Source organism: Lathyrus oleraceus, chromosome 2 (assembly GCF_024323335.1).
Source record: "Lathyrus oleraceus cultivar Zhongwan6 chromosome 2, CAAS_Psat_ZW6_1.0, whole genome shotgun sequence".
NCBI classification, from domain to species: Eukaryota; Viridiplantae; Streptophyta; class Magnoliopsida; order Fabales; family Fabaceae; genus Lathyrus; species Lathyrus oleraceus.
The window spans coordinates 372,504,019-372,515,495 of NC_066580.1; the positions used below are offsets into that span (position 1 = coordinate 372,504,019).

The 11,477-nt window shown below is 34.1% G+C and overlaps 1 protein-coding gene across 3 annotated transcripts; it reads right to left on the reverse strand.

Annotated features, from left to right (window-relative positions):
* Window positions 1-982: 982 nt before the first annotated feature.
* Window positions 983-11,217, reverse strand: LOC127119574 (uncharacterized). 3 transcript variants are annotated; one of them, XM_051049829.1, is made up of 11 exons: window positions 11,051-11,217; window positions 10,694-10,945; window positions 9,891-9,968; window positions 9,255-9,778; window positions 7,115-7,744; window positions 6,809-6,963; window positions 2,562-2,734; window positions 2,334-2,467; window positions 1,850-2,184; window positions 1,665-1,768; window positions 983-1,566 (listed from the first exon to the last, which is right to left on the reverse strand). In XM_051049829.1, the coding sequence occupies exons 2-11, from the start codon at window positions 10,938-10,940 to the stop codon at window positions 1,496-1,498; spliced, it is 2,451 nt and encodes an 816-aa protein (XP_050905786.1). In that variant the 5' UTR covers window positions 10,941-10,945; window positions 11,051-11,217; the 3' UTR covers window positions 983-1,495. The 3 variants fall into 3 exon arrangements, with proteins under 3 accessions (XP_050905786.1, XP_050905787.1, XP_050905788.1); XM_051049830.1 differs by having other exon boundaries at window positions 9,255-9,734; window positions 11,051-11,203; XM_051049831.1 differs by lacking the exons at window positions 983-1,566; window positions 1,665-1,768 and having other exon boundaries at window positions 2,045-2,184; window positions 2,270-2,467.
* Window positions 11,218-11,477: the final 260 nt, after the last annotated feature.

Sequence of the window (11,477 nt, forward strand, 5' to 3'; positions counted from 1 at the left end):
TCATTGGAGACAAAATTCATGTTGCACACTAGGTGTTTGTGGATCAGAACTAGACTCTTGATGTCAAATGTTAGAACTTGAAACCACAAGATTGGTAAATAATGGAGAAATTATAGTATGGAAATGGAGAAGAGAATTGTGTGTATGTGTGTGTGTGAGAGAGAGAGAGAATTGAGCGTGAGAAAGTATTTTCATATATCTATCAATGAAGTTGTCTCAAAAGGCATATATACAAATGTTTGAGATACAATCTCTGCACAAACAGATAGTAGAAAAAACAGTTTTCTCGGACTTGTAACCGATTACGCTAAATTTGTAATCGATTACAACTGTTACAAAATTAATTTCTTCGGCGATAACCGATTAATATAACCGGTTATGCCCATATACTTTTTCTGTTTTTCAACTTCACAATTTCTTTTGTCCAACTCTAATCGATTACACACTCGTGATAACCAATTACAACACTTGAATTATCAAATTTTCATTTATGCAAACTCAACTTACACAAACTTAATTCATGTAAATTTAAATTTTTATATGTATGTGATCAATACAGTAAAAATACATGAATTCAAATCACAAAAAATACAAAATTATAACTTTAAATTAAACGATACGTATGTGAATTGAGTTGTGTTCTAATCCACAAACAGCGAACCGAATTGAAAATACATATTTATGTTTGAAAACATAAAAATTCATTAACTTTTGCAATTGAATGATCTAATGATCTTGTGATTCAATATTAAATTTTTCATTAAACTTTATCACATATTTATAGATGTTAATAAGAGAAATAAGGTGAAGATTTAGAACAAGAAACTAAAAAAAATGATTAATTTATACGAACAAGTATAATTTTTGGTGTTAATATTAAATTTAGGTATAACCTAATACTTTTGGAACTTGATTAGGGGAAATTTGAAGTAGCTACTAGCTTGGCTCTTTTCTTCTAATGATATGCAAAAAAATCAATGTATTTACTTTAAAATTAACATTGATTTATGTTTTATTCTGAAGAAAGTTATTTAGGGAAGGATCCCTTTGATACTTGTCACTATCATACAAGAAAGAAAGAAAAGGAAATAATTCTCTTACCATTATAATTTTTTGTACAAAAGTTGAAAAAAAGCCTTAGGTACTAGAGAATGGCACTTTTTCTCTTCATTCAAATTTGAAGTATTTACTGATCTTTCTCTTCATTTTCATTTCCCTCCATCCAAATACAAAGTATAGAAATCTGAAAAACTTTGGTCAATCGGCAAGCACTCAGTTGCAGCTGTCCAGTGCAATGCATCAAGATGACAGTAATTTGCTAGAGCATTTTTAAAGTTTAGGATAGAAAATCCTCGTTCTGTTCCAAGAAAATCCACCAAGAGTAGGTTGCATAAACAATTTTGAAATGAGTTGAACCAAAGCATCGATTTTTGTTTACACACTGCACCAGAGAAAAATGCAGAAGGAAATGCGGGCGAGCAGATAAACGTCTGTTCTACATAAGCCCCTTGCAGATGCTGGAAGTTGAATTTATCTTCATTGAGCATTCAGGCATATAGGCAACACCTGTTACACCAGGATGTAAATATATTTATTCATTTGAATTGATGCTCAAGCAAGCAGTTAAGAAGAAAAACTTGGTAAAAACAAGCAGTGATCACTACCTTTTTCCTTGACATCAATTTGCAGAGAGTCCAATGTAATTATGCCATCAGTTAATGGAAGTAGTTCAAGCTTGAGAGTGACTACAGATTTAGATGGAATACATCTGATGTAGAAACAAACGGTTTTAAATTAATCAGATCAGTTAAAAACTCCACAGAAATAAAAATGAGATCTTGTATATTACCCAAGTGGAACTCTGCTTTGCAACCATAGATGTGTACAACTGATACCGGAACTGGGAATGACATCATCACTCAAAGATACTGTCTGAGCTTTGACATCGAAACTTCGTTCCACTTTTTTTTTCATAATAGAATTGAAGCTCTTTTTCCATCTGGCACCGATACTTCTTTCACCATTTGTTCTTGCTAAAAACTCTGCGAAACCAATAAAAGGACTCTTTGGAGTCGTCGGTGAATTCAGGGAAACCACTGAAGGGGGTGAAGTAAATGAAGCTGGAGCTAGAACTGTCAAAGTTAGATCTTCAGATGTCAAATTTGAAGCTTGAAGTGTTAAGATCTGATCAAATTAAATCAACGAAGTTAAATTAGTAATGGTTTTCTGATAGAAGTATAAAGTAACTGTAATTTCAGTTGGGACATACTCAAACCAAAACAAATGAGCTCCTATGTGAGGTTCCAACATACAAGAATTAAGCATATATTAACCTGCACAGGAAGTCGATAAGTTCTTTCATAAGCCCCAGGAGGTTTTCCAGACATCTGTGATGCAATAGAGATCATGATATCCCTCGAGTTTCGTGGTCTCCAACTAGTTGGTTGTTTAAAGAATAACCTTGATGCTAGATTAAGTGAGAAAACCACATGAAAACAACAAATTAACACCTTAGCATTCACTAGATAGCACAAAAAGAAACAAGGAGACAAAAAGCCTACATGTATAATTGCATCGACATGACACCATGATTGCATACTGATCAAGACTTAATGTTGATGTTTTATTTCCATATGGTAGCTTTGACAAACGGGAATTTCTATCATCCTGGGCCTTGAGACTCTTCAATGTAGAAGTTTCTGGTTTAAGGATAAAAGAATGTTCTTCACCTCTCCTGTAAGCAGAAACATCTAGTAAGATAAAGACGATTATTAGAGCTAATCATATAAACGAAATTATGATTTATCTAAGCATACTTTCCTAATATATATTCAAATTGATTTCAACACAAATTGATTTTACCAAGCACATTTATTTTTTCCCTTATTGTCCTAACATTTATTCAAATTGATTTCAATACAAAAAGATACAATCATTGCCTTCCTGTATATGAGCTGATAATTATTTGTTGAAAACAACAACCAGTCTTATCCCACTTAGTGGAGTCGGCTACATGGATTCAATTCCGCCATAATGTTCTATCCAAAACCATGTTTCACTATTTGTTGAAAACATCGTAAAAATATGATTGGCCTATTGCATTGAATGTTGAGCATTAGACCAACTAACTCATTCACTTTAATGGATATATGGTAAATTATCAATATGATAGAAATTGGTACTGAACAGTGGTAATTTGCACAATACAAACATTTTATTGATAGCAATTCTGGCCAATGATTCACAATCAGTTACCAGTAGAGACATTATAATACTGATAGGAAGATTACAAATAAATAACAAGAACAAAAACACACCAACTTTCGAGAGCTCGATCCTCCCCCCCTTCACAAATGTTTGAGAATTAAGTCTCTTGCACTAACTACTCAATAACTCTAAGATAATAAACATTCCCTTGTCTTCTTCTTTTTATTCTAAACATAAACACCCAAAATTAATAAAACATAACTACTCCTAATAATATTATAACTGTAACTAAATTTCTCCAAAAGTATATATATAATAACTGCCACTTAAAAACATAGCTGCTACAAAATTGACCAGAGCTAGTTTTCCTTAATGAGGGGTCTAACAATACTCCCACCTAAAGATTCACCAGGGCCTCATAACTTGAAGTACAATGACAGAGCACGGTGTAAAACAAGAGAACTTATGCCTGGATTGTATACTCTGCTTTTGGTGACATTTTTGAGCAAATTACAAATGATGATTGTTGTTGTAGTATCCACAACAGTACCCCTTATCCTTGACCACAAGCTAATTTGCACAAATCTGCTTTGCTCTCCTGTAGTGTTTCCACAATCATCACAAGGTCATTTTCTACCCCTCTAACTATTTGCCCCCACCTTTCTATTATGCTATATCATCGTTTTTTTTAAACTAGAAATCCATAGAAAAGGCAAAAGAACAAGAACACAAGGGGGACCAAACCCCTTAAGGAGAGAGTCTAAGCCTTGGGGTACCAAGCTTGTCTAACAAAAAATCTTTTGCTACATCCCTATGCACAAGATTAAACCAAGAAAAAGATCTAGAATGAAAACCAATGTTAGCTAGAGTGGCCGCACAAGCATTGCCTTCCCTATAGATGCGGGAAACCAATAGAGTGAGAGATAGCCAAGCAATTTATAGCCAAGCTATATTCGTTGGATTTATATTCGCTTGGCTAATGTCTTGCGATTGAACATCCAGTGAACCTCGAGCCGTTAACAACTTTGATTCAATTACAGGGACATCTTCTTCATCAGAAGATATAGGCAATATGTCACGACATTCCAGCTTAAAACGCCAAATAAACGCAAGGCAAAATGTATGCCAACTAAAGTGTTGAAGGCGTCGATTCCACATGTGCAACCATTGGCGAGCACAACCTTTGAGTAACTTCAACGTCTCTGTGAGTTTCTCCTCCTATAGTGTTTCCCACTTTTCATAATATTTCTCAATGCATAGTGCCCACCAGTATACATCTTCCTCACAATCAAACACTCGAAACTCTATTTCCGACACTTCCCCTATTTATTCTAAACATAAACACACAGAATTAATAAAACATAACGGCTCCTAATAATATAATAAATATCACTAAACTGCTCCGAAAAGTATAATAACTGCCACTTAAAAACATTACTGCTACAAAACTGACCAAAGTCAGTTTTCATTAATGAGAGATTTAACAGAATACCAAGTAAAGCAATCTGACTTCTGAGGTATCGTTACAACTATGATATAGAGCAGTATACTTTTAGCTTTATAAACCACAAGCCAATTAGAGTAGATGCTAGCACCATCAAAAGCAACCATGCACTTTTAACTCCACATTTTTACTTATCATAAGAAATAGGCCTCACTTTTATGCTTTCCGCAACTTTTACCTTTAAACCTATAAAAATCCGTAATAATATTCTCATCCTCATATCTTTCAATAGACTAACTTAATCTCTTCAAACCGCAGTTCATCTATATTTACCAAGTTCATTCCTTTTGCCATCAATAACCCTAAATCCCACCACCATAAAAACAGAATGAAGTTGCTCCGGCATTTTTCATAGACTATGCTTTGGAAAAAGGGATGAAGGGAGGAGAGTAGGGAAGAAGCAACATTCTGGTGTTTAGAAGATCTATTGAACAAGGGAAATGGATTAGTTGGAATTTAATAGCCCTCTAAAAACCTTGTTTTCTGATATGTCCTTTCTATATTGTCCAACTATTTACGAATCTGTTGGGTCAAATAAGATACTATGAATTAAAAGTGAATGTGATTACAATTGTGACCTATGAAACCCGGACACGGACACGAGGATCCCGTTAATGTACAAATCATAGGATACGGACACGGCTATATATGTTTTATATATTAATATAATAATGCAATTTATGGATAAAATTTATAAAGTGTTTAAAAAGAGAAGCAAAATTTATGTTTATTTAAGATAAAACAATAAAAAATTCTTTCAACACTTTCCAACAAATTTCAAACATGATAATTGATATTCATAGATTCCTTATGAAAACCGAAACAATGATGTGCAAAGATGAAAATAATCGGAGAAGATAAAAGAATTTTGTGGAGACAAAAGCAGTGAAAGTGAAATATAAAAAATAAGGAATCATAATTGTGTTGTTTTTATAGTAAAAAAGTGGAATATGAAAGCTAAAAAATTTATTTATTTTTTAAATATTGAAAAGTTTTGAGTTGGGCTTTTTTTTTTATAAACTAATTCTGGAATTTGCTGAATTGGACCGTGTCCTTTATTTGAAATAAGATATCATATATGTGTCCGCAACAATTAAATGTCTTTTTCTCGTTGGACACTTCAAAAACATGTCTGATACGTGTCGTACGCGTGTCGGTGTCCGACACGTGTCCGATACGGCGACACGCCGTGTAAATGGCGTGTCGGAGTTTCATAGATAGTGACAAAATCTCTTATGTTTGAAAAAAAGAGATATCTCAAAGGCGTTTTATCCTTAAATCTTCAAAGCTTGGAGTGAAATTTTACATTGGGAACTCTTTTTGTTAACTTTCCCCTTACTGCCCAAACCATCCTCTCTTTCCTTATTTATATAACAATTTTTTTTATCAAAATTAACAAAAACATCAGTTAAGCTACCAGTACACCTATTTATTGCCACTTCGATATTTTTGGTTTTCTCGAATTCATATAGAACTCCTGTGGTCATACTAGCTATGTAGCTTACATATCATCATAATTCACCCTTTGCCCTCTTTTGCAGGGTTTGTTTTTGGTGTTTTGGGGGAGGGACCCTCAGAACATGCATATGCAATTGAATAGCCAGGAATGTAGCATATCATGATATACTTATATATAGAAAGATGATAAACATTGTTAGGCATCTGCTAAGGTATGTTAAGAATGTGTGATTTGGCCTAACTCAACCCTACAAAACCGGTTGGTAGAGTGAGGACTGCCCCCACTTATAAACACATGTTCAGGCCATATATTGTCCGATGTGGGACTCTTTAACACACCCCCTCACGCCCAGGACTGGACATCTGGAGCGTGGAAATAAATGGTGGGTGGCCCGATAGCGGAAACCATAGTAGGTGGCCCACCGGATCTTAAACCAGGCTCTGATACCATGTTGAATTAGGAGAGACTAAGAGACATTTAGGTTAAACCGTGTGTTTTAAAAGCACTACGGAGACTTTATTATATATAGAGAGATTACAACTAATTACATGATATAGTCGATGTGGGACTATTCTATATACAAATATTCTAACACTATGTATTTACAAATATCAACAGTATTTATTCAGAAAAATAACCTGAGGGCTAGATTTGGTAAAGAATGATCATTTCCAGTTTCAACACATGAAATTGGAAATGATGACACTGCTCCATTTTTTGTAGACTCCTCGAATATGATATTTATGCCATCTATAAATATCATAATATCTGGAGCATGTGCAGGAGCAACGTTCTGGAGAACAAATTAAAAACTGTTGATAAAGAAGAACAGAGAAACAAGTGATAGTAGACAGGCAGAAAAGAGAAGCATAAAATAATACTACTATATAACAGTATAAAAAGTAACAGTCATATAATTTGATTTGTGAAATCATAGTTCAAACCTTTATCTGAACACAAAGAAGATCCTCTGAATTAAAGTCAGCAGCAAAAGAATGAATCTCTACAGGTTGAATTATTTCAAGTTTCCTTCTCCATCTTCTACCAGGTATATAGACGCCTTCTAATCCACAACAAACAGAAAACCTGTCTCGCTCCAATGAGACACCTCGAAAAGATAGAAGTTCTTCCACCCCAGTTTTTTTCCAAAAATAACTTTGAGATGAAACTTGATCCCAATCCTCTAGGTCAAAGTTTGGCTTAGAACTAGCTGTTTTAACAGGAGCACTGGGTGTGTTTGTAGTTTGCGGTAATGATGACATGGAGTAACTTCGGAAATTTCCAAAAGGAAATAACGGAGAGCCAGTTGGTGCTGATAACTTGGACCTATGAGAATTGCTACCAATTCCTGAATTTGAAGTTAAATGATGATGAGATTCTGGGCGTGTAGGAGGCCTCACATTTTCCAATGGAAGTATCCAATTTAACAGCTCTGCACATTGATCTTGATTTGTACAAACTTCATTCACCTGACTGTCGGGAGACAACGTTCTCTCCTGACACTTTTCAAATTGGAGAATTTCTATACAAGGGTCTTTAAGAAAATTTACACTAACATTCGCGTGTAAAAGAACCTGCATCCTTGCAAACAGGAAAATTTAATTAGATCAGGAATCAGAGTAATTGAGATGACTCTATCATAATTAAGAGATTCTGCATATTGAAGGCTAAAAACACCTCAAGAGTTGAGATATATCATGTAGTTACATAGAAAGCATTTTATGATCAATTAAGATTTTCCAGCAAATTTTCATGAATGATACCAGCGGCGTTAAAGAGGCAACACAAACACCACAAGAAGAAATATAAAATTTAATAAATCCATAAGTTCAATAAAACAAGATACCGGCGTGATAGCATGCAAAAGAGAAGTCTGGGGCAAAGCAAAAAATTCTTCGTTCTAAAAAATATGGTCTAGACAAGCTATATTGCAGGCCCAATTATCATCATATCCATAAAGAAATTTTATGCGACAAATGCACCATATAAAATTATTATAATGCTGTTACACCATGAATAAAAGCAGAACATACAGTAAAGTTATTGCATAATCTCATATAGATGCACTAAAATTTACAGATTTACTGAAAGATTCACCACAAGTTTCACTAGCATCGTATCAGGATGAACTAGAGAATTGAACTGTAAATTCCCAAGTCTTGATCCAGTAAAAGATACTTCTACATAAAGACAGAGTAGAATCTGAATAATAATTCTATGGAAAAAGGTTTCATTACCAAGAAGAGGAAAACTACATCTGGTACGACGACGAGATATCTTTCAAAAGAAAAACTATATAGTATATACAAGAAAAAGATGTAAGAAAAAATGATGTGCAATCTGCATGTCAGTTAGGACAACCCCCTTGAAAAAATTATGAGCTGAGCACCAAAGAGAATCCATAAACCTAGTAATATCCAATAACAAGTTTAGTAGCAGCCCCCTGGATATTTGGACCATCTAATCAGAGACTGACAAGACAGAGGAAGACAATGTCTTTGGGCATGAAAAAAATATTGGCCCTAAATAGAGGCCCCTCATCTCAATAGGACATCGTGATTCGTGTCTATCTCACTGCAGTCATGTTTGCAAGGGGGCGTGCATGTATTAAGAAAAAACTAAAATATATTTTAAAGTTAATTTGTTTAAGAAAAAAAAATTAACAATAATTTTTACTTATCTATAATGAAGAAACTACAAAAGAAAAAAAATTGATAATAGTTATTTGAAAAAGTTGAGTTTGGCAACACTTCGACAAATCAACTCATGACTAATTGACTCTATATTAAATAGATTAACGTCTTTTTTAATTTTTATATCTCCTTAGTCAAATGAATTTGTTTGATGTAGCTATATCTATATTATAAGATAGTTAAATATAAAAATACACTTACATTTTTTTAGATGTAAATTATACATGTTAAAAACAATCTCTTCTTTTTGGGGTAGCCAAAGCTCTGCCCTCTGATGGCATTGCCATCTGAAAATAAATTTTAAGGTCCAAACAAACAAAATTTCTGTCTCTCTACCAACTTTAAAGAAATTAATTGCATGCACGTAGTTTCCAAAAGTTGCGATACATACCACTATGTCTCCATTAGGTAAAGCAAAACACTTGACAGAATTTCTCGCCGTTCCGCCACAAACAGTTGCATCAAAATTCCCTTTATCAATAACTGTACCAATGGAAGGAAGTGCGTCCTCTGTAGTTTTAATTGTTGGTGCCTTATGACTATTTACTTCAGAAGAACTGGAAAAAAATTCTACAGAGCTTCTTTTGGACCAAAGGGGCTCATTGGACTCAGAAATCCTCACAAAGAAGTGAGAATTTTCAAATTTTTGCAACAGCAATGCAGTTTGTCTATTGTGAACCTCCATGTGAAGAAGGGAGTCACCATCCAAAATATGTTCCGGCTGCTCTTCACCACTGGTACTCAATTCTTCTTCTCCAGATACTAAAGTATTTCTGTTTTCAATGCTTCCACTTTCTTTCTCAGGGCTTTGACCTTGGCCATTCTTACTTGTCATTGCAGCAACTTCAAATGGAGTGGTAATCTGTGTATCCTGCTTACATGCAGACAAGCATGCCAAGATATGAACTTGTTCACCTGAATTATTGGTATAAATTAGGTCCGCTCAACTTTTTTTGGAAGCCAGCTGACCAAATCACATATGCTTCAACTGATATTTGCATATTTAAAGAATGAATCAATCTAATACCCGGGAAAAGAAAGGAACGGTCAAGAGAGCGCAATGATTGTATATCTGGCTCATGATTCCAGTTTTCAGGAAGTTCCCCTACAAAATAGAATAAGATGTATCACGTTATATATTATATATGCAGAGCAACCAGGCACCTAACATAACATCACATAAAATTCTTGGAAAAGAAAATGTTTTGCTTAATTCTACCATTGACCTAAATGCCAACAAAAGTCATGCCATGATTATAATTCCATTCCTGTGCTAAGCAAATAACAATCCAAATTAAGAAATTGCCTCAAGACCTAGAAAGGAAGAGACAATCGAAACAAGCCAACTTCCCCCAACCATTACTATTGAAAAGCTCAACATATAGCCTATATAGATATCAATTCAATTCCCCATTTATCAAGTAACTCAACAATGTTCCCCACATTATGAAGAACAAGTCTCTTTCGCTAGACATAACCAAAGCTGGTTCACACATAAGTTTTTCACTAAAACCCATACCAGGTTTATAGCACCTGCATCCCTTATCGACCACTTCATTGCAATTAAAAGATTATGCATTTACAATAGGCTCACCTCACGCCGTTAACATGTAAGAGAACAACCACTTCATTGCAATAAATCAGCAGTTGATTATTACGCGCAAATGACATGGATAATAAATCATATAAGTTTCAAATTTCAATTTTGTTGCTTTATTTTCATCAACTATCAATAACATTACTAGTAAACAAATTGCTCCACTAGCTAAATCCTTCAAACATAAATTAGCCCTAACAAACAGAAAAATGATTGATGAAGCAAACACATACTGCACGGAATGGTGATCCATCCTTCTTCTTCAGAAACATCAATGTGCTTATCAACAACCGCCGGCAAATCGCGATGATTCGAATTCAATTCAACATCACAATCGTACCGCGAATAAGGAACATCAGATTTATGAGCCTCGTAAGAAGATCCAGCGGATGCTGACCGGTGATGAACATCGACGCGAGGTTCTGGAATCGGAGTGCGTTCTGAGTACACGCTCGTTGTAGAACGTATCAGAAAATTCATTGTGCCTGTTACGAAAGATTTGAAGAAAATTGGAAAATGGAATTCGTCTGCGAAATTGAACTATTCGGAACGAACAGAAACTGGATTGAAATGGTTGATTATTAGGTTACCTGATGAATTAGAAGAGGAAGATTCGAAGTTGTAGTTGCGATCAGTGAGGACATTGTTTTGATCTTGTATTCATTCTCCTGAATTGCATGTTTTCATCTTCTTCTTTTTCTTTCTTTTTTTGGTTGATTCTAATTTAATTTTAACAGTATAGTTCTTTTAGGAGATTGTGTGTGAATAGAAACTAATAATTGAAATTGAAATTTGATAAACTATTAATTATTTTTTGAGTTTAATATTGCAATGTTTTTTAAAATAACCATATTTATTTACAAAAATAATCTAAAATAATTATATTTTTAAAAAAATACTACATTAACCATCTTTCCAACAAAATAATTTCGCACAAAAAATATGTATTCATTTTCTTTTAGAAAGTATGTTTATAATGACAGCCAAAAACCTTAGATAAAAGTCTATTTTAAGTAG